At 46.0% G+C, this 26,594-nt stretch overlaps 1 protein-coding gene across 2 annotated transcripts in view; it reads left to right on the top strand.

Annotated features, from left to right (window-relative positions):
- Window positions 1-26,594, top strand: part of ARHGAP1 (Rho GTPase activating protein 1) — a 159,048-nt gene that overhangs the window by 121,875 nt on the left and 10,579 nt on the right. For both annotated transcript variants that reach the window (XM_069221697.1, XM_069221698.1), the window contains exons 8-12: window positions 3,504-3,611; window positions 4,119-4,195; window positions 8,422-8,499; window positions 14,426-14,554; window positions 25,330-25,433. In XM_069221697.1, coding sequence (XP_069077798.1) covers window positions 3,504-3,611; window positions 4,119-4,195; window positions 8,422-8,499; window positions 14,426-14,554; window positions 25,330-25,433 — 496 coding nt within the window. The remainder of the gene's footprint in view (window positions 1-3,503; window positions 3,612-4,118; window positions 4,196-8,421; window positions 8,500-14,425; window positions 14,555-25,329; window positions 25,434-26,594) is intronic.

Below are 26,594 nucleotides of genomic sequence, written 5' to 3' on the forward strand. Positions count from 1 at the left end.
CACTGGCCTCCTTTTCTATGCTGGTTGGTCAAAATGGTACAAATTGTTTTTTCAAATAAAGAGTTGCTTTTAGAAAAATAAATTTGTTTTGTATCATAGTCTTACATTAGATTGGCAGCTGGGATTCCAAGTAGCTTCTTCACAAAAAGGAAATGTAAGCTCCTGGGTTAGTTGGGGGCAGGGGATGAAAGTTGCTGATCTCTGCAGATCGCGTAGTTTTCTTATAATGCCCTTACCTGCACCATCAGAAGGGATTTACGGTAATCAATGCTCTTCCTGCAACTTCTGATCTCTTTCTCAAGAGCACGTTACATTTTCTTCAAAAGCTTTGTGTGATAATGTTATGGTGAGATGTTATAGGACAAGCCAGAGCCCAAGGTGACTTTTCAACATACTCTCTAGTATAATTTCTGATTCTCCCACTTTAAAGATATTTCACTTTGAGTTGTTCCTTCTTAGCCAGGTGTCTGTACCCATTACAATAAATTCTGTGTTTACTTCATTAAGGCTGAGATAGCTAGTCAAATTCCATTCAGCGCTGGATTTGTGCAAACTTCTCAAGAATGCATTCACTCACAATCAGGTGCCGTGAGTGGTGGAAACACAAGGTGGTCATCCCCGTAATATTGAAATGAAACAGCAAGATCCTGGAAGAGCCGATGGCCATCGCCTGCCCTGGCTGTCTTGTAAAGAGGTAGCTGGACAGGGAGAGTGTAAAGGAGATACCAAAATAGAGGGGAAGTTAGTAAGTCCAAATGATTCGAGAAGGTGTGGTCAAGAATATGACCTGCTCTCTGGGTTGGCTAAGTTACTTACTTGTAGCTGCAGTTCAGGTGAGAAGAAGCGTTCATTACAGCGGAGATGCTGGGTGTTCGCTTATTGTGAGCTGAACATTGCAATAGCCCAGCATCATGAAGTGTGGAGAATGGGCTATGTGAGGGGCTAACAACTTACAAGAGAGGGCCAAAATTAAAACAGATGCCTGGTAGGGTAGTTAATAGAACAGTGCTCGAGAACAAAGGATTGGGGGTAGGTTAAATGGTAAGCAGTTTTGCTTCAGTGAAAGTGTAGGAGAATTTAGAGTGAAATATAATGTTTAAGTTGCAACACTGGGCACGAGGATTCTTTGAGACAGGTCTCTGTAAGAAACAAGAGGTCAGATTTGTGTTCTCTCATAAAGCCATGATGTTTACTTAACATGTTTGGTTTTTCCTTATCAACATCTTATCCCTTCAGTCTTATGCATTATTTCATTAGAGTTGAATGTAAACTATTGCACTGCATGTGCTGAATTCATTTAAAACACCTCATAAGGGGCTATAATTTGTGTAGTTTTCTATTAATTAATTTATTCCTATGTAGTTGAACAAATAAAAAATAATTCAAAGAACTTTGTTCGGCCAAAGGCTGTAAAAGTAGACAGACAAAGACAACCGTTAAAAGAAACATCCTATAAGTAGCTAAAATACTTCATCCCATCAATGTATATAAAAACATTATTTTAGTTCCATATCTTAAAAAATGTTCCCACTTCATAAATGAAAAATTCATTTCCACAAGGGTGAACCTAATTTTAAGTGGGATACAATTTCCTTACCGAAATAGCAGCAATTATATAACTAAGTATAGAAAAACAAATTTCAGCAGATGAAAAACTTTGCAAATATAACAACACCTCTTTGTATGATTTAAGATGTTGCTTCTTTAATATCTGGCGTAAATCCTGCAACCTAGGAGCCTTGTACAACGTGCAAAAAGCATAAAGTGCACTGTGGACTTGGGAGTATACCTGTCGCAGGGACGTAGTGGCAACGCAGGATGCTATGTGCAAACAGTAAGGACTAGCCACCAAAAATGGACAAGACTCAACTTCAGTCTGGTCAAGTAAAATATATGCTCCGGATTCCTGATCCATAGCAAATGCGATGCCATCCCCTTGGTAACACTAACTTGGAGATCGCGTATAACCTATGTAGTTATTAAGTGAAGATTGGAAGGTTTGTATTGTGGTTTTTGTTTAATTCTACCTGTCTTCATATTTGGCTGTCGGTTAGGCTCCACATCTGGCTGTCCGGTTAGGCCCCGTATTTGGCTGTCGGTTAGGCCCCATAGCTGGTTGTGGGTTAGGCCCCGTATCTGGCTGTCGGTTAGGCCCCGTATCTGGCTGTCGGTTAGGCCCCACATCTAGCTGCCGGTTAGGCCCCACATCTAGCTGTCGGTTAGGCCCGTATCTGGCTGTCCGGTTAGGCACCGTCCCCGGCTGTCCGGTTAGGCCCTGTCCCCGGCTGTCCGGTTAGGCCCTGTCCCCGGCTGTCCGGTTAGGCCCCGTATCTGGCTGTCCGGTTAGGCCCCGTATCTGGCTGTCCGGTTAGGCCCCGTATCTAGCTGTTGGTTAGGCCCGTATCTGGCTGTCCAGTTAGGCCCCATATCTTGCTGTCCGGTTAGGCCCCATATCTTGCTGTCCGTTAGGCCCATATCTGGCTGTCCGGTTAGGTCCAGTATCTGGCTGTCCGGTTAGGCCCCGTATCTGGCTGTCTGGTTAGGCCCCGCTGTCTGGTTAGGCCCCGCTGTCTGGTTAGGCCCCGTATCTGGCTGTCTGGTTAGGCCCCGTATCTGGCTGTCTGGTTAGGCCCCGTATCTGGCTGTCTGGTTAGGCCCCGTATCTGGCTGTCCGGTTAGGCCCCGTATCTGGCTGTCGGTTAGGCCCGTATCTTGCTGTCCGGTTAGGCCCCGTATCTGGCTGTCCGGTTAGGCCCCGTATCTGGCTGTCCGGTTAGGCCCCGTATCTGGCTGTCCGGTTAGGCCCCGTATCTGGCTGTCCGGTTAGGCCCCGTATCTGGCTGTCCGGTTAGGCCCCGTATCTGGCTGTCCGGTTAGGCCCCGTATCTGGCTGTCCGGTTAGGCCCCGTATCTGGCTGCCCGGTTAGGCCCCGTATCTGGCTGCCCGGTTAGGCCCCGTATCTGGCTGCCCGGTTAGGCCCCGTATCTGGCTGCCCGGTTAGGCCCCGTATCTGGCTGTCGGTTAGGCCCTATATCTGGTTGTCCGGTAGGTCTCAAGAACTATTAAGTCCAGCATGGTTTACGGAACACATTATTTGTACTGAGGTGTCCTTACCCACCATAGTCAGCATTGTAGGGGTCGCTAGATGATTATACAAGGGACGCACAGGTGTGAAAAGAGGGCCTGATAATGGAATGTTCTTGAATAATGTAGAGTTTCAGTAAAGATGGGAAGGAGTTCTCTGCACAACTGGGAGGTGGAGTAAAGTGAGAGAGGCAGTGCTATTGGAATTACCATGGTAAAAGGATGCAAATGTTGGCATAAACCATAGAGGACATCGGATTTGAATCTATGTCTGTTGTCTTTGTGCAGTGCTTTATCTACTGAAGTTGGCATTTAGAGGCTGGCACTGCACTCATGACTTACACCGGGAGCCTTTCATTGTTTGGAGCCTGTGATGGGATGGTTCTGTTTGGTCATTAAATGATTACTCTCCCTCTAGGTACGATGAGTATTTGCGATCGTTGCTAAAGGCCCCACCTGTGTCCCCGAAGCCCACGCCACCTCGACCACCTCTGCCAAATCAGCAATTCGGAGTATCTCTGCAGCAGTGAGTAATTCTGGCCAAGTTTCATTATGCCCTCCCTTTGCCCTTCAAATGCCTTTGTTCTCCCACTCTTTTCTTCTCTTCCTTGCACTTCTTCTGTGCCTCCCCCTTCTACTCACTACTCTCTTTATAACCTGCTGAGATGGCACTACCATCTACTGTCATTCCACCTGCCCCTCTTGTCCTCTTTCACCCTGCACTTCTGCCCTCTTAAGCTCTCTCGCCTCTGTATTACCTTGCACTCCACCCCTATCCTCCACCTTCTCTCCCTTTTATCATCTCCCGCTCTTCTACTTCTCTCACCCGTTTTATTCCAGCTGCCCTTGCTCTGTCCTTTCGGAGCATTCGCTTTGCCCCATTCTACGCTCTCTAAATCCTCATACTGTCATGTTTCATTTTTGTTGTTACCCTGCAACTCTTCCTATCCCTGTACCCCACAGGCTTTCCCCCTGCACTATTCCACTTTACTGCAGCCCTGTGCTAAATATAACTTCCCTTCTATACCCACAGGCTCAGAGAGAAGAGCGCTAATAAGGAGAAGGTGCCACTGGTTGTCAGGGAAACTATTGCCTTCCTGCAGGAGCACGGTGGGTACCAAACTCTCATGAGCTCCTTTGGGCAGTAGTGACCACCCAGGGACAAGAGTTGTGCTCAGTACTTCTTGTAGGTAAGGGTGTTGGGATGAAAGTCCACTGCCTAGCTATTGGAAGAAGTGCTGTAATGCTGGATACAGATGGGCAGCTCTGGTCCATGTTCACTAAGTGAACCCGACAGTCTTGCTGCACCGCCCTGGTACCGGTGCACACCCCTGTGCCGTGTTTGCCAAGTGAGCTTGACAGCCGTGGAAGCCCACTGGGAAGGGGGTGCTCCATGCGTTTCTGGGTTTGTTCTGCACTTGATATGCCCCTTGGTACCAATGAAGAACCATGTAGCTCAGCTGTAAATGGCAGTGGCTTCCCCTCTGTCAGACCAGGCTGTGTTGTGAGTAACTGTGATGGCAGCATGGTTCCGAGTCCGCAGCACACGATTCTTACTTCTACTCCGTCTTCTAAAAGGTCCAGTCAGTTCCCCCAAGCAGGCTTCCTTGCCTTTATCATATGGACAGTCCTACGCTCCATTCAGCAGAATCGTATGCAGTAGTGTCAGCACCATCTGTCAGCATCACATTTGGAGAACTACCGGACCAGTTATCTCATAGGGTGCTGTGCAGCGAGCTGAGAGACAAGGTCGGTACAAGGTCGGGCAGTACTACTAAATACAATGCTGCAGGGACGTGCGAGAGAATCACGTTTGCAGAATATCGAACTGTAGTGCAAAATACAAACCTCAAAAAGTGCTCACTGTACACTGACTGACAGTAGACTCCCTTCTCATGAAGCGCAAACAGCTATAGAGAAGGCTCTCCTGTGACACAATAAAACCGGCGTCACTTAAGAAATAAGTAGCGCAGTGACATCGATATGGTATCATCAGTTTAGGAAAAGCAAAGTTACCACTTCCATGAAATCACATAAAGATATATGCACAGGAAGCTGAATTCCTATAGCAGACAAATTCTAGCAAAGATCCTGGGAAAACAGTATTGACACAAATGTCTGTCTTGGAATCAGGAGAAGATTCAAAGCACAGTATAGGGCCTGGAATTGCATCTATCTCACCATCCTCCGTAGGTGTCTCGCGCCCGGCTCTGGCGTTCCTTAGGTTTGAAGCAGTCAGTTAGCTTTGTCTGGGCCCTAGAACAACTCCTTGTGCATAGTGGAAGGAAGGAAGGAAGCCAGACGTCTGTCTCCCATTCTGAGCCAAAACTGGGTTAAGCTGAGATACTTGATTTCTGAACAGAGAATAAATCTTTGTGTCTATGCTTGGTGAAGTCAATTCCAGCAGCTGCCGCGCTGTGCTCCCTCCTTCCTAGATTGCTGTTGATTCTGGCTGGATCATATTTTTTGTAAAAAAAAAAAAAAAAAAAAAATGCTTTGGTTTTTCAAGTGTTTTGACTGCCCTCTATGGCTGTCTTTCCCCATGGTCCAAACACTGCCCACGTCTCTTCATTTACTGTTGCCCCATAGTTCCCACTTACCATCACTAACTTAGATATGATAGCTCCTGTTGTTTTTGACAAAGCAGTTAAACTGGACTGTTTTTTGGGATTTATTTCCAAGGTGTGGTATCATTGTAACTTTAACAAAGAGCACATTTTTAATGAGTTTTTAATTTCATCCATCTGCCATGCCTTTAGTGAATAGTTTCAAACCTCTACATCTATCCCTCACATATTTTGTCTCAAATGTCTTAAATCCCTCCTTTGTTTGAGACGTGCTTTTTTCCTAGTGGCATAGCACTAAAGTTCTTCTGAAGAACACTGGTCCACGTGCTAGCCAAAGGAAGAGAACCAATGCTGAATGTGACAGTGGTTTCTATCCTCGATAGATGCTGCTCTAACATTGGAACGAGAGTCCCTGTACTAGGAAGTGCACCGTTGCCAGAAGAGCCTTTAGCTACCAGGTTGGTCTCCCACTTGCAGGTCTTTCAACCTTCACTCAGGGAGCCACACCCTTTGACATATCTAAGTGTTTTTGCAAAATGAAATATTTTTCTCCAAGGACGTGTACCGTAAGATATCTCTGAGATATGGGTGGTTCCACCACCCAGGAATAACCACAAGTCTGGAAAGGAGGAAAAAAGACTTGACAGCTGGCTGATACTGAAACTTCTCAAATTCCTTCAATTCGTTATAAACCTCTCTCAAAAGAGAACATCTGAATAAAAGAACAGGACTGAATTCTAGGTGACTTCTACCACTGCAACACAATCTGATGCCATTCTATTCTGGAAGCTGCTACATCATCCTTAAAAGAAATCGGATAGTACAACAAGCAGTCAAAGCAGTGATGCTTCTACTCTTCTTCATCACGGTCCTAAATTCATGAGGGCGAGTCCGTAAGCTGAAATCCAGGCACCCTGCGGGCCTTTACATTTAAGTTTAAATTGTTTGCTCCTTCCTTTGCCCTGAAAATATTTATATCTGGCATCTTCGTCAGCGACACCTTCAAATGGGTAGAACCAAAGTGTCTCCACAAGTTCCTGCAGCATGTGAAATAAACAATACTTCCTAGCTTTCAGGCAGCAGTAGCTGACCTTTTCAAAGGGGTAGTGGTCTCTGTACTTGACTTAGTAGTGAACTGCGTTTCCCTACAATGCAGACGTCCTTAAAGGAGAGCTGTGCATTATTGTGACGGGGTTGTACTTAAATGAGAAGATATTCTTCCAGTATTTGAAGCAGGGCCTTGCTGTTATCTCTCAGAGGCTTTACATACTGTGATAGCAAGAACCATGATGTTTGATTTGAATCATTTGTTTGTCGCTTTGTTGGTCTCAGTACAGGCAGGAGATCTTTGTATGCCACCATTCCCAGGCATTTTTATCTTGTGTTTTTTGTATCTGTCAGTTTAATGAAGTACCTCTATCTGATAGAGACTTCTGGTTTCAGATTCCTTACCTTAGAATTTCTCCCAGGCGTCAGACTGGATCCGGAGATTTTTCTTTGAGTAATATCCTTGCGCGTCAGTAGGTGACGCCACCTACCGAGGCGCAAGGGTATTGCTCGAAGAAAAATCTCCGGATCCAGTCTGACGCCTGGGTGAAATTGTAATGTAGGGAATCTCCAACTAGAATCTGTCTCTACCAGATATTTCGTTACCAAAGGTAAGTAACTTGTACTTCTGTTCCAGTACTATCCAGTAGATCAACATGAGCATCTGCGCATTTTCAAAAGTGAAATACTTGTGATGCAGCAATGTGATTTACTCCTCATGTTTTTGTAGGCAGTATTACTGTGACATCTTCACCATAGACAATTGTTCGTTTATCCAAGAGGCAGTGTGCATTTTTTATGGTTGATTAATGGTCACACATACAGTCTACTTCTGTGAAAACTGTCTTGGCCACTGGGGCAGGATGGAAACCGTGGAGGAGCAAGCAAGTCAAAAGGCATTCCAGGAGAATACAGTAAGGAAGCCCTTGATCTCCTTACCTTACAACCCACAACCCCAGCCTTGCTCGCTGGTATATATTGTGTCACAACTCCTGTAGCTTGGCTTCAAAGCTTGTGTGGCATGTAACTGAAACTTGCTTGCGCAATGAACTGAGAAAAGTTGGCACTTGGAAGACTCAGAAACACAGGCAGCATTCACAGTTTTTAAATGTTACAGCAACTGTCTAAAAAAAGACAAGTTTTTCAGCTTGGACTTCTTCTGATGGGAATTGAACATGTTCCTGCCGTGCAGTTACTATTTATCCTACATAAGCAATTGTCCTGCTGCCCAGTGTTGTATACTTGTGAAGGGAGTCAGTGGACAGGGCTCTGGTCTCATTGCCAATTAAACTTTCTGCTCTTCCCATCCCGCCACCCTCGAAAATGTGAGTTCTCCCCATTAACAAAGTCTGCAACAGAGACCGGATTCAATGTCTGATTGTTATTGGCTCACACTGTTCCTTTCTCCCCTCCTGTTCATGGTCTTACACATCTGAGTGAAGCTTTTTCTGGCAGCAGTGCTGTGTTAGACAAGGGATGGGGCAGATTCTAAACACCGCTAACCCTAAATCCACTGGCAGAAGGGGAATATGGTTCTAAAAGACCCTCCTTGTCCCTTCCTTTCCATTTGTCACACGCAGAAGACAATCAAATCTGCTATATTTTTTTTAGATTTGAGTGTGGTTTATGAAACAAACAGTTATGGTTTGTGTGCATCACAGAGGTGAAGTGAATTGTGTCATTTGCATCAAATGTAAACCGTTCTATGTTTTTCTCTCTCAGCCCTCTCAACAGAAGGAATCTTTCGGAGATCTGCAAATACACAGATTGTTAAAGAAGTGCAGCACAAGTACAACCTGGGTGAGTAAAAGAAGTGCATTTTGCAGTACGTATCCCATCTGCCCTTCCGGTAGGCACTGCATTAGAAACAGATTCCCATTCCACCCGTGCAACCTGTTTGGCAAAATACACTGATCTGCACCAGCACTTACAGAAAAAGCAGATCTTTGAGGTAAATTCCTCTCCAGCCCCAGCCCACAGTCAGGTGTTCCCTTTGACATCTCTTGGTGGAGCCCCTTTTCACTGGCATCACGCCCAATGTTCACTGGCATCACTCAGACCTTGCAGCGCCCACGCCATGTGCCCCTGTGGCACCTGTGCCCCATGCCTCTGCAACACCTGGTGCACCATCACTGCCTTTCCTGACATCTAGAGCACCCACACTACCTGAACCTATGCATTCTTTCCAACTCACTTTACCATTTTTCCTTGGCAATCAACAAATACTAAAGGTTCTGCAGCCTGTATTCTGTAATGCATCATAAATATACCGAGACTCATGCCCTGGTCGGGCCAGGAGCATAGAGGCAACACTAGAGGGGTCATTTAGGCAATATCAATTAGCCTAACCAAGACCACTTTAAGGGGCGATGGGCAGGGCCTGTGGAACTCTCCTTAACATTTGACACCTGTGCCTTACAAGATGCTAGACCACCCTGGGACATGAAGCAGAGTCTACCTTAAACTGCATCTCTTTCTGCCACCACCTACCTCTTACTGTAAGGCTCTGCCAATCATTGTTTCCATCAGGAACATTCCAACTTTTGACTTGTGAGTTGGAAGCGGCTGTGTGATGAAGGACAATGCCTGAATCTTAATGCTGACAACATGGGTGTAGAAGTCCTGGGTAGCCCCCCCGCCTCCTCCCCACTGTAAGGTCAGCAGCGTTGTGTCCCACTCTTTGGGCCACTGTCCTTCTCCATCTCTGGGCGCTCTATCACTTAAGCCTCACATATAAGTGGTTTCACTGTGCTTCTTTCATTTGAAAACCTTTAAGAAGGTTCTCACCTTTCTTCCCTGTGATAAACATTTCAATATCAATCGCTATATTCTTGGGTCAAAACTCTGATGCAAACACCTTCTGTTTAGGCTTTTCTGTCTCTACCATTCATCCCATACCATTGGTCTGGAATGCCTGCAAATGCTCTCTTAAAGGTGCAGAGACAATTACAGGACAGTTCTTCTGGACTTAAAGTAAGTAGGGGCCAAGGTCCAAGGAAGCACCAACTGTTCGGGCTTACCTGCCCGGGTGCAGAGGTGCGTCCAGCTGTGGTAGCCTCAGACGCTACACATTGAAGTCAGTGGGAAAAGTACCTGTAGGAAAGAGGCTGCAAGTCGGACTGGGGGTCAAGTCAACAGAACCCAAAGTGAGGCTCGGCTCTTGGGGGTCTCAGGACCACAGAGGACATTGTCCGTCTCAGTGGACTCGGACTGGAGGGCTCAGGTGCATTGGTGTTTTGTCTGGTGGGTTGGCAAGTTTGAGGCTCACACAGTACCTGCAGAAGAGGGGAAAGAAACACAGCAAGACAACTTCTGGTGTGCAGCTGCCATCTCCCGAAGTGCCTTGGCGTGCACGTAAGGTTTGGCAGCGGCGGTGTTCCGGTTGAACACAAACAAGCCTTGGTGCTTGCAGCTGCTGGTAATACCCTAGGTATTGGTGCAGGGAGGCTTTGGGCAGGCTTATCGTCTCTAAAACTGGAGGGGTCAATGGGGCTGTACTCCTGGGCACTTGGAATCCTCTTCCTGATGAGTAGCTCCCTCAGTGGACCCGATGGGCAGCAAAACGAGGAACCGCCCGTTGCCCTTGGTGCCTGCTAATGCAGTTAAGTGCTTCCACCGCTCCAAGGGAGATGCTGGCTGGCTGGTTGGTGAAGTGCTGACAGGCCTCCGAGGTTTTTGGAGGATGACAAGCTGGGTCTTTGCACTTTTCGGGACAGGAGCTGGTAAGCAGTGTGTGATGCCAAAGTCCACAGCTAGTCCACAGTTCTTGCGCTGTAAATGGCTCTTCTTTGTCCTTCTTCTTTAGTCAGTCGACTCTGAGTTCCCCTAAATACTGAATTTAGGGGCATTAAGGGGAGTGTAGGGTAGTAGCCAATGGGCTACTTACCCCTGGAGTGACTACACCCACTTCATGTGGAGAATGGACATTTCCCTGACTCAGAGTTCCTAGTTCCACCAAAAAGATAATGGATCCTTTCCTCCGTTGAGCGCTTGAGGCTACCCACTTTAGGGGAGTGACTAGCCTGGAGGTGCAACACACCTACTGCATAGCTAATTTCCCACCTGCCCTGGTGCAAAATGGGCCTCAGGGCAGGGGGTGGCAATCCCCAGGTCTGGGAGAAGCTAGGGCCACAAAACAAAGGGCAGCAGAGGCTTTAAAGCCTCCTGCCCAGATATGTTGATTTACTAGCCATTCTGATAGAGGTGATCAATCAGTCAGTCAGTATTTGTAGAGCGTAGCACTATCACCTCTGGGGGTATGTGGGCGCTGGGGTGTGAGGTCTCAGTTAAAAAGTCAGGTCTTGAGTTTCTTTCTGAAGTCCACGAAGGAAGGTGCTGTTCAGAGGTGGAGGCGCAAGTTGTTCCAGTTCTTAGCGGTGATGTAGGAGAAGGAATGGCCACGGCTGTGATGGATTCGGGAGGGTGTGCGAGGGCTAGTGAGGAGGACCGTAGATGTCTGGTGGGTTGGTGGTTGATGTAGGCCAGTCCTTGATCGTTTAGGGCTTAGTAGGTGTGTGTGAGGATTTTAAACTGGCATATCTTCTGGATGGGGAGCCAGTGAAGGTTTCTGAGGTGGGGGGGATGATGTGGGCCTGTTTGGGGAGGACCAGGACAAGTCTACCTGCCTTGTTCTGTATGATTTGTAGTCTTTTGAGAAGTTGGGTGGAGATCCTGGCATAGAGTGCTTTGCCGTAGTCTAGGTGACTGACGACAAGGGCATGGGTGAAGGATTTTGCGGTGTTGACTGGGATCCATCTGAAGATTCTGCGTAGCATGTGGAAGCAGGAGGAGACAACTATGTTCATTTATCGCTTCATTGTCAGTTCGCTGTTGCGGATGCTAAGGTTGCATGCGTGGTCTGCTGGCAGGGTAGTGGGGCTCAACTGCGATGAGTGCGGTCGCAGTGCTGTGGTTGGCACAGAATACTGACTGGGAGATGTTAAGCAGGTTGGTTTGTTCACTGAGCTGTTGGTTGATGACCTTCTCGAGTACTGTGGCTGGGTAGGGGAGCAGAAAGATCAGGTTATAATTTTTGAGTTTGCTGGGGTCGGCGGATGGTTTATTAGGAGGGGTCTGATTTCTGCGTGTTTCCATTTGTCCGAGAAGACTGCCATGGTAATGGAGGTGTTGAGCATGCTGGTAAGTTCTGTGCTGATGTGCTTGGTTCCAAGGTTGAACAGGTGGTGGGGGCATGGGTTGGTGGGTGCTCTGGAATGAATGGATGACATGATGGCCGAAGTGGATTGAGTGGTGCTGAGGTGGAGGACTGTGGGTTGAGGATCGAAGTTGTTGTAGATGGTGGCAATCCTGCTATGAAAGTAGCCTGAGAGGATGTTGCAGAGTTCTTGAGAAGGGTGGATTGTGTTGTCTGTGGCTGCCAGGTTGCCTTATCGATGCAGGCTGTGATGGCTGCTCTCTTCGCTTCCTTGATTTGCCGGTGGTAGGGCTGCTCTGTGGGCAGCTCTGTCAGAAGGGTTCCTGATGGATCTCCATCATTTCGCGAGCTGGTAGCAGCTGCACCTGGAGGTTCTGAGCTCTGGGGTGTTCCAGCTGGCTTGTCCTGGGGTTTTGTTGGTTCTAGCTGGCTTCAGCAGGGCAACTCTGTCAGCGCATTCTGTGATCCAGGTGGAGACATTTTGGATGGCCTGTTCTAGGTCTAATGAGGCCTTGGGTTGGGAGGCGCCGAGGGCCTGAGTCCACTGTGTCTCTGTTACCATGACCCAGCAGCGGTGGTTGGAGCTGTGGTGCTTGGTGATTGTGTGCTGTGTGCCAGAGATGGTGAAGTAAATGATGGTGTGGTCGGACCAGGTGATTTCTGTGATGTGACTGAATTTGACTCTGTCACTCTGTCCGGCTTTCTGCGTGGGCTTGGTGACCAGTTGGGCGAGGCTGATGTTATTCATGTTCTCCAGGAGAGTGGTAGAATTGGCTTTGTTGGGGTCGTCATTGTGGAAATTGAGGTCGCCAAGTAGGATTTAGTGGTTGGAGTCTATGGCTGGAGGCAAAGGTGTTGGGGATGGCAGGGCAGAAGGCCGGCCGAGGTCCCAGGACTCTGTATACAAGGGTGCCTCCTAACGTTGTCTTGGCATAGGTTTGTAGCTGGAAGTCTGGGTTCGTAGTTGTGGCGATGTATTGGATGGTGTCCTTGAAGATGATGGCAATGTGATAACACCTTCTCTGGGGCAGCCATTGTTTCTGGCCTCTGAGAACGCAGTCTCTCCCCTCCAGGGGGTTGTACACTTGTCTGTGGTAACAAGATGGTTGTTACCAGCCAGCCATCATGCTGAAAGACTAGTAGGTTTCAGGGGGCACCTCTAAGGTGCCCTCTGGGTGGATGTAATAATATATACAATATTGGCATCAGTATACAGGTTTATTAGGAAGAGGTGTTTGATACCAAACACCATAGGTTTCAGTGAAACCATCATGTAGCTGGGGAACGCGTAATGACCAGTGCCCAGTACATATGCTTACAGTGGTTTCCCTGTTCACTTGCACCATCTAGTAATTGAACTAGACAGCACAGGGGCACATCTGCTCATGCAGAAATGTCCTCACATGTAATGTAATGCATCCTGCCTTAGGGCTGTAGGAGTGACTTACATATATTATATGCAGTGACTTGGGCATGGCCCACAGTGAGTGTGCCATGTTGTGTTTTCACACATGGTTTGCACCATGTCACGCAGCCTACGATGGCAGCCTGCATGCAATTTTTTGGGAGATATGCTGCAGCCCGCATGAGACCCTCTTTAGTACCCATGCCCTAGGTACAACGGGTACCATTTAGTAGGGACTTATAGGGGTGCTGAAGTGTGTGCCAATTGTACACAATTGAGTATTTAGTTTTTAGGGGAAAGAATACTGGCACTGGAACCTGGTTAGCAGGCCTCAGAGCACTGCCAGAGTCGAAAACCAGTATTTAGCAGTTCAAATGGGGGCAAAAAGTTAGGGGATATTTGCAAAAAGAAGTCCAGTTTCCTTCACCTAGTTAAATGCATTGCTCCTATGTCCTTTATTTTACTTTTTAAAAAGCTTTACGATAATGTGTTTTTGATCAATAGTTGGCTTCTAGTGACTCTGTAGTTTGAGAAATTGGGTTTGTTTTTCAGGAAAAAAGAATTAATTGAGACCAATATGATATGTAGGTAGACTTGAAAAGTTTATTTTTATTTTTTTAAATTAAATGTTATAAAAATAGATATTTTCATAACATGCTCTGGGGTCTTGTGGGCATGACCATTCATTGCTCATGACATGAAGAGTCCCCTGATGTAGGACTAAAGTACTGGTGAGTAACTTTACTTCCTTCACGTGTCCTTGTCACACCCTCCTCCGTTGTAGGTTAAAAGGAGTATTTCTTAAGCATCAACTGAACTGCGTTCTTCCAGTTATGTGCCTTGTTGCTCAGTCCTTTCACCATCCTTTCCTCGGCTGTGACCTCTCTCCTCCTCCCTCACCTCCCTAGCCACATTCTTCTTAGCCTAACTATTTAGCCGTCTCAATTGCGTCCCTCCTTGCTGGCTCGCCTGTTCACTCTCTTCCCTTTCTGCTTTACTCCGCTTCCTCCCGCTATCCTCTCCTCAGTCGCTTCCTGCTCTCTTCATCCTTCTCCCTGGCCTTTGTCCTCAGTCTCCTGCCTGGCTTTTCTAATCATGCTTGCTCCTCAGTTCCTCCCCAACTCTTCCTTATTTCCCTCTTCTCTCTTCTGTCTCCTCGTCTCCAGGCGTTCCTGTGAATTTCGAACAGTATGAGGATGTTCATCTCCCGGCAGTCATCCTGAAGACATTCCTGCGGGAACTACCTGAGCCCTTGCTCACCTTCGGTCTCTTTGATGACGTGGTCTCGTTTTACAGTAAGTGAGCCAAGTGAATGTGTGTCCGGCCATGTGAGTGGGAGTGTCCTGCCATAGCAGAAAACCACAGTTTTCTTGCACTAAGAGCCCGTCTCAGGAGCTGCTACATGTTAACAGAGATGTTTTAGCAGAAGAGGGAAACATTCACAGAGCGCACCAGGTGTGTCAACCACTTCTCTGGATAGTGCAGAGCTACCTTGTGCTGTTTACGCAGTACTGTTAGTATTGATGCCTTCATGTTGCACTGTGAAGTTCTCTGATGCTTCAAAGTGAAGTAGTAGTAGGAGCCTAGAGGGCTGAGCGATCTCTGGCGGAGGCGTACGCTGCAGAACAGGGAGCGTGATCCATCTAAGAAGCATGTGGGTTTGAGTGCTGAGTACTCTGATGATGGCAGGAGGGCCTCGTGTGAAAAACTGGAAATCTGAGGGGCTGCTTGCCCTGTAGGGTAACACCGTACACACCACAGCGTGCCAAAAAGCTGTTCAGGGCTGTAGGAAGGCCCGAAGGAGTGAGAGGAAGGACACGGTGCAAATGGGCCAAAGACCAAAGCAGAGGAGTGATAACGGGCAGTGAAATAAGTTTTTAGTTTCAATCATTTTATTAGTGTTTTAACATTGATATAGTTTGGATTACAACAATAAGCATACTCCCCTCCACTCCCTGAAGCGCTACAGCAATGATTTTATGTTTCCAAATAGAGCAAGTGTTTCCCTTCAGACCTCTCAACAATATTTGGGGCCCTAGTTGAAAGGTTTCCCTTCCTTGAGCTTGTAGTCTCTCTTTAGTACCTGATCTCAGTGGTACCCACCCAAAGGAATCGAAAATTATTTTTCCTATTGATTTTGGAACTGATATCATGTGTTTTCTTTTGTCTCCATCAATATGTTATAAATAGAGCTCCCGGCTTTACGGTATTTATTTTTTTGTCATTACCGTCTTTTTATCCATATGTATTTTTTTAACTAATTTTGGGTTTTGTCAAAAAACAGTGAAACTAGTATATTTCCACATCTATTAACCAATAAATGTTGGGCTTCGACATTACAAGTTATTTGTCTTTGAAGAAGCTTTAAGTCATGTGATACTGTACGACTCCTACTTTAGTCCACACTGCACGTGGGCACTGACTCCACCCTTAGATTGTTTTTTCCCCCAGTGGGTTCAGATGTATTCAGTAACAACTCCAAGATCTACGCGTTCTGAACTTGGTTGTTAATCTCAGCACAATTGATTGGGTGAACAGTCTTTCCGCATCATTGGTCAGTTACTTAACTGGCCATGAACATTCGAAAGTAGACAAAAGAAAACCACACAAAAGATTAAAGGCTTGGTCAAGCCCTTGATTGCCAGTAAAACGGCACAAATAACGCAGACATGTACAGGGTGATGGAATGAACATCCTTGTATTTTTGCCAGAAGTGCAGCACCAGTTACGCTTGGGCTGATACCACAGTAGCTGCAGCCTTTGTCTACCCCCCTCACCTCCCAAGCACAACATGGCTTTCTGTTCTGTATTGCCTTATTCTGAAAAAAAGACTTGAAGGTACAGAAGCCAGGCAGAACCCACCACTCTAGTCAGAGCGACGGAGTTACACACCCAAAATAACCCCTGCCCACCCCCCTGGAAGCTTGGCACGAGCAGTCAGCCTTATCCCAGAGGCAATGTGTATAGTGCTTGCACAACACACACAACACATGTGACACAATAAATACACCACAAGTTTTATAAAAATAAACTGTATTGCATAAAACATAATTAGACCAAACACCACATGAATCAGTAATGCTCGGCTACACAAGCAGTTGTCGGAACATCACACAGGTTACTAGTACTATGCAAGAATAAGCAGTCATCAGGCAAACAGATCACTGGGATTCTGCCACACCAGCAGTAGTCAGGTTGTCAGTATCACCAACAATGCATGTCATAATGAACACATGATCATGAATGCCAAGACATCATCATAAATGCACATCCAGGAGAAACATTCCCAAAAATGGCGGATCATCATCATCACCGTAATAAATGCACATATTTGAAAGCCTTTCCACAGGCATAGGATGCTTCCTCATGTATGGCAATAACACACACATGTGTACTCTAAAACATCTCCTTTGTGGCCTATATCCTAGGCACCGCAGTAAATGCACAACAACTGGGCCAAATGTGTCCCAACCTTCCCCCCTCCCAACCTGGGTAGCACAGCATGTAATTACAAACTGTTTCCTGCATGAGGACAACAATTTCTATGGCTAGGAAGGCAGGAATTACTACCCGTCACCCTGCAAATGAACGTTACAGCGCGTCTGAGCTTCTTTCAAACGATGTAGGGTGAGGGAAAACCCACCCTGGCCCACACTGGAGCTCCTGCACTACTAATTAAATCAATGCGGTAATCCTTGGATGGCTGGGCAGGCACGGGACCTCAGTCGAGGTGTTCCTCCCCGTCCTGCCAGCCGTAGGAGGCTTCTGCCCAAAAGAATACAGAGGGGCTTACGCTCAGCAAGGAATTGGGGTGACTCTCCCCCGTAATGCCCCGAAAGGGGGCGGGCTACCCACGAGCACGCGGTGCCGCTGGTCTTCACTGCGGGCCGCTCCGAGACTCCCTCTGTCTTTGGCAAAGCTCCAAGTTCTCAGGGCCTGCGGGGATTGGAAAAGAAGAGACCCCGCGCTCCGCTCCTCTCTACCTCGCACCGGCGATCCACTCTCCTGGGCTGCGGCGGTGCCGGCACTCCTTTCATAACTGTGAATTCACCAATCACTGAGTGTACAAATAAAGGGTTGTATAGCCTCTTGATCAGTAAAGAGGAAAAAATAACTGTAGATCGCCATGATACACCAAAGCTTTAAGGTGAGGAGAAAGAGCTGTGGGTGAACAGGATAGATGACTAAGGCCCTGATTTGTGTAATTAATTGCAGGAGGTGGTAATGGCATCTATGCGATACACATACGTGATGCTATAACTGTACAATTACACACTATGGGGCTGATTTCGATCTTATCTTGGCGGAGGGCAATACTCCGCCACAAATGTGACGAATATCTTGTCCGTCTTAATACGATTCTATGATGTCCTATGGAGATTGCAATAAGGCGGACAGGATATCTGTCATGTTTGTGACTGAGGATTCCCTCCACCAGGATCTAAATCTGGCCCTTAATCCAGACAGATCAGAGGCAGGTCTACCCATTGCCCGGAAAGTAGACTGAAACAACCTGATGTGTGCCAAATGCACCCACATCCATAATAAAACTTCACAGGCAACAAATAGACCCCTGATCTTCTGCAGGAGGTTAAAGCGGGCAGACACTAGTCTCCAACTAATGTGGCTCGACCTGTTTAAAATAATGCATTAAAGTTTACTTTTGCCACCCTTCCCACTTATGGTTGCTACCAGAATTACCTCCATAATTTCTATCCAGTACCAGTGGAGCTCGTCTTTCTGCTGTAGAGGCAATGGCCTTGGTTTAGCCTTTCGCAGTACTGGAGGGTTATTCCAAGGGTAGTTGGAGAGCACCGGCCATGCTGCTCCTGACGTAGAGGGGGCTAGCACACCTCTCATACTACAGCTTTTCGGTCAGGTACATAAAAGGGCACTTCATTTGGCAGAAAAAAGTCTCAGTCAGGTCCTCATGATCCCACATGTCCCTTTCTGAGACCCATCTTCCTGGCAAATACCAGCAGCTCTGGAAGTTGTAAGGCACATCTTGAAGGTCAGGGAAAAAATCCAGTTTAAGTTCTTCAGGAGGAAGAGTGAAGAAGCCAGCAATCCCTCTCTCAGTGATCTGGACGGTTATACGAGCATAGAGAACGAGATCATTCTTCTAGAGCTTTTATTTCCATCTCTGAGAACCCCTCAAGAGGGAAGTCCAAGAGGAGATACCTTTGTGGAAAACAGAGCTGTTCCTGCTCGACGTCGAGATTCATTAAGAACAAAGCAAGGTGCAGAGTTTACTTGCTCACCATTAATGGCTGTGCTGCCATCAAGGCTTTCCGCGTCAATTACAAAGAAATTTGATGTTGGTGTGTACAACATCGAAGCACCACTTGACATCATGGCATACCGAATCATCAGCCTCTTTACTCTGGTCTGCTGATTGGATTGACAAACTGAAATCCAGAAGTCTGCCTTCTATTTCAGACTCTTGAGTACTCGTGGGCATAGTCCATCAACACTGTTGCTAAGCTGCGGGTAGAAGTTCCAGATTTGCCTTTTCAGAGGCATCAATCTCCTTCACAGCCTAGGCTAAAGTGGGTACTTCGTCCCCAAGATCTGACTCTCCACCTGTTCTGGCCACACGGACACCCCTTGTAGTCCCACCAACAACTGCTTTTGGAAGTACTCCAAGGAGATCCAAGACTCTGTGAGAGATCAGGTTCTCTTTTCAGATCACACTCTAGGCATTGAGATAGATCATCAGTGTAATAGATTTCACTCTTCAAGATGCTTTTCCAGAGCAAGAATGTATTCCTCGTCTTCATATTCATCGTCTAGTGCAAGATATTCTCCAAGAGGATTCGTCTCTTATCACAATTTCATCTATTGATGACATCAGCACTTTTCCTGGAAGTCTTGATCAAAGACACCAATAAGGTTAGCATCCCTGATCATGTGAAGTCTGCTCCATCTCTGCTTCAGAAAATATATAGACTCCCGGAGAAGCACTCATTAGTCCCTCAAGTCAGACCCTCCTCCAGGCTTGGTCACTTCTCTGCTGCAAACTGCACCTTTGAAACTACACTTTCTTCTGCTGGTCCTCCTGACAAGGAGAGCAAGAGATTCATCTCTGCGGTGAGGAATGTCTGTGGCACATCAGCAATGGGGATGAAAACTTCCATTGCTACTGCTCTGCTGGACAGATACCAGGTGCCCCCATTGACTGCTCTTACCTCGAAAGACAAGAGAACTCCTTGAAGCTCTTAAAAGAAGGCATGATGGTCTCCAATCAGATTATTAGTGATGTTGCTCATGGCTGTTGCCTCGGACGGCCAGTAAGGTCTTGCCCTGTCTTTCAGGCTTCAAACCAGAGGCTCAATAGAGGACACAAAATCTCTCTTTTTTTAGAAAGTGCTCTGGCTGGTTCTTTTGTAGATGAAGAAATGTATCACATTAAGACGGAGATGCAAATGCTATGAGCTTTAGGTTAAGTAGGAAGAAAATTGCACAAAAACCATAGTTAAAAGCCTTTGGCTTTCCTCTATTTCCTCAGACGTTCAAAACCTCTCAGTGGCCTGAAATGCAGCATCAACAATGAAGACGTCGGACAAGAGGTAAAGACGGTCATCAGCCTTTAACAGCCACAGGAAAACCTTCTAAAGAAGGCAAAACAGTGACATCTTACTTTCCCCTCTTCTGTTATCTCAGTTACAGGAGACATTTCACATCATGTGAACAAGTGGGTGAGAATCTCAAATACAACAAGCATTGGCAAAGCCAGTGGGTTTCGCCTATGTAAGCGCTATTGGGTTTGCCAATGTGCTTTAGCTAAACGTTAGTGGGATAGACAAGAGTGGTGTGTGGTCTCATAAGATGTAATTGCGAAGAGTGGAGTAGAGTGTTGTAAAGGAGAGAGAGGAGTGGCAGAGAGTGTGGTGTATTGGAGTGGCGTAGAGTGGACTGGCATAGAGTTCCTTGGTGTAGAGTGCATTGGTATAGAATGCAGTAGTGCAGAGTAGAGTGACATAGAGTGTTGCAAAGTAGAATGGAGTGGCAGAGTGTGGTGTATTGGAGTGGCGTAGAGTGGACTGGTTTAGAGTTCATTGGCGTGGAATGTTGCAGAGTATAGTAGCGTAGAGTGGCACGGCATAGAATTCAGTAGCGTATAGTGCACAGTCGTAGAATGTAGTGACCTAAATTAGAGTGTCTACAATAGTGCAGAATGGAGTGGTGTAGAGCAGAGTAGAGTGGCACAGAGTGCAGTGGTGTAGAGTGCTGCAAAGTAGAATATAGTGCCGTTGAGTGCAGTGGCTTAGTTTGGAGTGCTGAAGAGTAGAGTGACAGAGTGCATTAGTACACAATGCAGTAGTGCAGAGTAGAGTAGGGTAGAGCACAGTATTGCAGAGTATAGTGTCATAGAGTGCATTGGCGTTGATTGAGTGGTTGTGAGTGCAAGGGCCTAGAGCGCAGTGACATGGAGTACACTGGTGCAGTGTAGAGTTCTGTAGAGTAGAGAGCGGTGGAGCAGAGTAGACTGGATTGGTTTAGAGTGCATTGGCATAGAGTGTTGCAGAGTATAGTGTTGTAGGGTGCAGCGGCATAGAATTCAGTGGGGTACAATGCAGCATTGTAGATTGCAGTGGCATAGATTAAAGTGGTGCATAGTAGAGTGCAGTAGTGCAGAGTGGAGTTGCACAGGGTAAAGTGGCATAGAGTGCATTTGTGTTGAGTGACAGAGTGCAGTGGTGCAGCGTGGATTGGCATAGAATGCAGTGACATAGACTGGAGCCTTGCAGGGTGCAGTGGCATAAGGTGCAGTGATGCAGAGTAGAGTGGTGTAGACTGCATTGGCATAGAGTGCAGTAGTTGCAAAATAGAGTGTTGTAGAGTGCAGTTGTGTAGAGTGCATTGGCAGAAAGTGCAGTGGTTTTAGAGTGCAGTGGCTTGGAGTGGTGCAGGGTCGAGTGCATTGGCACAATGTAGAGCAAAGTTGTGTAGAGTGCAGGAGTGCAGAGTAAATTAGAGTGACATACAGTGAATTGGCGTAGAGTTGAGTGTTACAGAGTAAGGTGCATTGGGTAGGGTGTATTGGCATAGACTGCAGTGGCGTAGAGTGCAGTTTTGCACAGTGGCGTAGAGTGGAGTTGTGCAGAGTAGATTGGAGTGGCCTAGAGTGGAGTGACGTATCATGAGGTGATGTAAAGTAAACTGGCATAGTGTGCTTTAGCATAGAGTAGAGCAGAGAGGCGTAGAGTGCAGTGGCATAGAGTGGAATGGTGCAAAGTGGAGTAGACTGCAGTGGCTCAGACTGCAGTGGTGTGGAGAGGTGCAGAGTAGAGTGCAGTGGTGTGGAGTGGCATAGAGTAGAGTATGCATGGTGTGGTCATGCGCTGCCATTACAAACAACACATTTTCAATTTTAATGACCATTAAACTTGCACAGACATACATTTTGCTAATCAAACTATACAGTGTGCAGACGAAAATGTGTGGAAAGTGACATCACCTAGTGTAATTATTTGTTTGGATCATATTAAAGTATTTGTTTCCAACACACTTCAGAATTAACAAAAATGTGCTTCATATTTGTTCCTAATTCTGATATATTCTGAAATACTTGCACAGTTAATTTAAATGTTGTTGTGTGGTAGAAAAAAACTCTTCCCTTCCCCCAGTATCCAGCAAGATTGTCACATAAACCCTCTCAGAAGACAGTGTGACATTTGACCTCTGTCTTTGAATGGTCAGTAGAAGTGACAAGATACAAATAGGATTTACAGGCCTTTGTATAGTTTTAGGCCCGACTTCTTCTGGACCGCTCTTTAATACCTTTAATATTACTGTTCAGTGATTTGTCATGGAGAAAATATACAACACTCCTATGAGGGTTAAGCTGACTCTTCCTTCTAATTTATTTCAACTATAGTGACTGTGTATTTTCCAAGTTTAATTTGTTCTTTGTGTAGGGTGGCATTGGGCACAGTCTGTAATCGTATAGTTATAGCATTGCAACTTTTGTGTTTCGCACAGATGTCATTACCATCTCCTGCAATTCATTTCACAGATCAATTTATTTACATAAAAGATATGTGCTTCTCAAGACAGTGGTAAAGGACAATGGTAAAGGAATCTCCAATACAGCCATTTATTCACTTCACAATTCTTGTTTTTGTTTATTGTTTTATTATTATAATTTTATTGCAAAATCGTATTTTGTCGTATATTTCTTGGTAATAAATATAAATTGCTGTAGGTCTCCTTAGTGAATTGATCAGATACAATTTTATAATTTCAGAGTCATAATTTGTTGTATTTCTCCTTGGTAATGGATCAAACGCAGCTGTAATTTTTGTTTGATAATGTATCAAATACAGCTGACACGCATTTCACCCCTTGAACGGCTTGTGGCCAGGGGCTTTCTCAAGGCTGAAAATAACAAAATGCATATTTGGTGGATTATCTAATACATTAATTAACCCTAGTGTAATGTGCAACACACTGTAAGTGAAACCTCCGCAAACTATGACAAATTCATACTCGTCCTCCTTACTATCTGATCTTACTCATGCAAAAGTGCAGTGTGCTAAATGTACATGAACATATCCATCCATTGCTAATAAAATGTAGATGTTGCAGAACATCTATGTTTTGTGTGAACACTGACATACCTGACAAAATTAATATTCTTCATGAAATCACCTCAGAACATAGAGGACTTTTTTCCCTATTTTAAAGAAATGCTTTCAGTTGCCCAATGGTGATCCTGGGGGATGAGTATGACAACACTATTTGTTTATATTGCAAAACATTTGTGATTAGTTTAGACTAATTACTTATGTTAGGCTAAATTCCAGACACCCTGTCTTCCCAATATTATATTTATCCGTTTCAGAAATCATGATAAGCTTGCCCGCAAAAGCTATTGAATTGGAAATTGATATCTCACATACGTAAGAAAGGAAGTTTATTCTGAAATCCACATTAACACCCATCTTACCTCCAGGAAACTCACCAGACATATTTTACACTGTGGTATTACATAATTTGGACAAAGAGTGTAATAAATATGTGTATAAAAGTAAATACCTTACCCATCTAATCTAAACAAAGAACAAAAGAGAGCAATTAATGACCTTCACCAAAATCAGTAACTAATAATCAAAGAAGCAGACAAAGAAGGCAACATTGTGAATCCTACATATTGAAGGGTACTTAAAAGAAGTCAACCTACAACCTGAAGACCTCACCTGTTTCTCAAAACTACACAATAACCCCACTTTAGAGACCCAAAAAAGACTTGGCTATGCACCATAAAATTACAGGACACTTTCTTCCACAATCTTTCCTCAAAGAAATATTGGAAGTTCTGGAGGCTCATTGTAAGGAACGATCACTACCAACACAAGGTCCTTCCATTCAGCATTAAGTTGGCACCAATAACTTTATCAAAGTGCATGGCGTTTGTGCCATATTTTATAAGAGAAGATATCAGTCTTCCTGTATCTAGACAGCTGGCTGATCAAAGCGTTCAACCTTACATCAAGCTCCTCACCATTTCCGGATGGCAGTCTCTATTTGATGGAGTTTGCATGTCTGTCAGGAAACATTCATCATTAGCTCCTTTGCAATCCATACACTACTTGGGAGCAGTGTTGGAGACACTGAACGCAAAAGTGTATACTTCAGAGGGGAGACTATTATATATTTGTCTGAAGCACCTCAATCTTCTAAGGACGGTGTTCCCTCTATGCCATGGCTGATTTAATATCTTCTGGGTTCAGTGGTGTTTCTTATATTCCTGGTGGTACCACATGATAACATTGCAGCAGGGTCTGGAGCACGAGTGATGCCAGCGCCCTGTCTCCTCTTTATTCCTTGACTTGCCATCACTCAAAACAATCACATCACTCTAAACCTGTTGCACCAGCGAAGGTTTTGAAAACCTCCCTTCCTGATACTAAGACTTGCCTGCTGTTAATTCCAAAGTCTTCTCTCCCTACATACGTCTGGTGCTTTCCCAGGCTGTCCTTACCACTGACCTCAGCAACCCACTAAAGCATTTCTTTTCTCCTCGTTGAGTTGTTTCCATTGAATATGGCCATGAAAGAGCACCGAAGGTGACGCCCCCAGTGCAGCTTCAGTAGGCCCAGAACATTTTTCTCAAGGTCCCTTTCCAGTAGGTCCTGCTAACCAAAACATTTTTTGTGGGGGTGTATTTTGAGTTATCCACCACCGCTTTCAGATTAGATGAGAAAGATTTATTTTCTCAGAATGAAAACGTCTTCAAAGCGATGTCCATTCAAAGTAAATGGGTGGCCCAGGCACTGTCCTCTCGCTGTGGTCATGACCTAGCCTCTCACAATACTCTGCGGATTTATCTCTCTATTGCAACAAGGGAGCCAGTTTCATCCTCTGGCTGTGTGGACAAGACCCAGAACTTGAGCTTTCAAACCCAAAAGTACCACCAGCAGACTCAAACGTCGAATCACTTGTTCCACGCTCAAATCCTCTGATACATGAAATTACTTCTCTTCAGTGAACCATTTTAATAGCCTTTTTGTCTATTTTTATAAGATACAGGTTTAGTGTGTTGGGTGCTGTGAATTAGCTGCAGCACTGGCTCTGTTGGGCACATAAGGTCTACTAGCGCAGAGGACTGACCTATCAATCTCCAGCAGCAGCCACTGATGGATGAGTCCTCTGAACCAACTCAGTACTTGCTTAGAGTTGGGGTTGAGGCTAGCATGTTATTCCACCCAAAGAGTGTCTTCAGACTGGACTCTAGCTGCCTGGGAGCGTACCCCTTCCATTGTGTCATGCACCTTTCAGGTCGTTTGAAAGTCAGCAAAATAAGCACATTGTTCCCTTTTCAGGATCCGAGGAGCCCTATATGTAGATGGCTGTTTCTTGTTTGATCCACGCGTGTGATCTTGTTGTCCCTTTTGAACATGTATATATTGATTATTGGGGTTGAAGCCTGGCTGAGGGGTAACATACCTTTATAACCATGGTTTAGATACTTGTCCTAAGCGAGGTGCTAATTGACACCCTTCTCCCATCGCTGCTCACCTTCTGATTGTGCTTTGCTTCATCTTGGCTCTCGTTCTTTCCACAGACATTGAAGAGGGCAGCCGCATGGAGTCCCTGCGGAAGGCTTTGCAGACTCTGCCAGAGGAGAACTATGAAGTGCTGCGCTTCCTCACCGCCTTCCTAGTGCAGGTCAGCAGAGGGCTCCAGGCTCTGATGTGGTGGGCGTGTGTCCGTGTGGTGGTGCACAGGTGCACTGCGTGGGTCTCTCTGAGGGAGGCGGTGGGATGATGCTGAAATCAGTGCTGTTGTGGGGATTCGTAGGGAGCCACTCTCTGGACACTTTACACTCACAGGGATCCACTCTCTGGACAGTGTACACTCACAGGGATCTACTCTCTGGCAAGGTACACTCAGAGAGCCACTCTGCACAGTCTACTCTCACAGGGATCTAGTCGCTGGACAGTGTACACTCACAGAGATCTACTCTCCAGACAGTGTACATTCACAGGGATCTACTCCCTGGACAGAGTACATTCAGAGGGATCTACTCTCTGGACAGTGTACACTCACAGGGATCCACTCTCTAGACAGCGTCCACTCACAGGGATCAATTCTATGGACCGTGTACACACAGGGATCTGTTTTCTGGACAGTGTACACTCACAGGGATCCACTCTCGACAGTGTACACTCACAGGGATCTACTCTCAGGACAATGTTCACTCAGGGATCCACTCTCTAGACATCGTACACTCACAGGGATCAGTTCTATAGACCGTACACACAGGATTCTGTTTTCTGGACAGTGTACACTCACAGGGATCCACTCTCTGGACAGTGTACACTCACAGGGATCCACTCTCTGGACAGTGTACACTCACAGGGATCCACTCTCTGGACAGTGTACACTCACAGGGATCTACTTTCAGGACAGTGTACACTCATAGTTATCTACTCTCTGGACAATGCACAGTCACAGGTATCTATTCTCAGGGCAGTGTACACTCAGTGATCTACTCTCAGGACAATGTACACTCACAAGGAGCCACTCTCCGGACACGGTGCGCTCCCAGGGATCCACTCTGGACACGGTACACTCACAGAGAACCACCCTCTGGACACGGTACACTCACAGGGATCTACACTCAGCGCAGTGTACACTTACAGGGATCCACTCTATGGTCCGTGTACACTCACAGGGAGCCACTCTCTGGACAGTGTACTCTCACAGGGATCTACTTTCTGGACAGTGTAAACTCACAGGGATCTACTTTCTGGACAGTGTAAACTCACAGGGATCTACTCTCTGGACAGTGTACTCTCACAGGGTGCCTTTCTCTGGACAGTGTAC

Source organism: Pleurodeles waltl, chromosome 3_1 (assembly GCF_031143425.1).
Source record: "Pleurodeles waltl isolate 20211129_DDA chromosome 3_1, aPleWal1.hap1.20221129, whole genome shotgun sequence".
In the NCBI taxonomy this organism is placed as follows: domain Eukaryota; kingdom Metazoa; phylum Chordata; class Amphibia; order Caudata; family Salamandridae; genus Pleurodeles; species Pleurodeles waltl.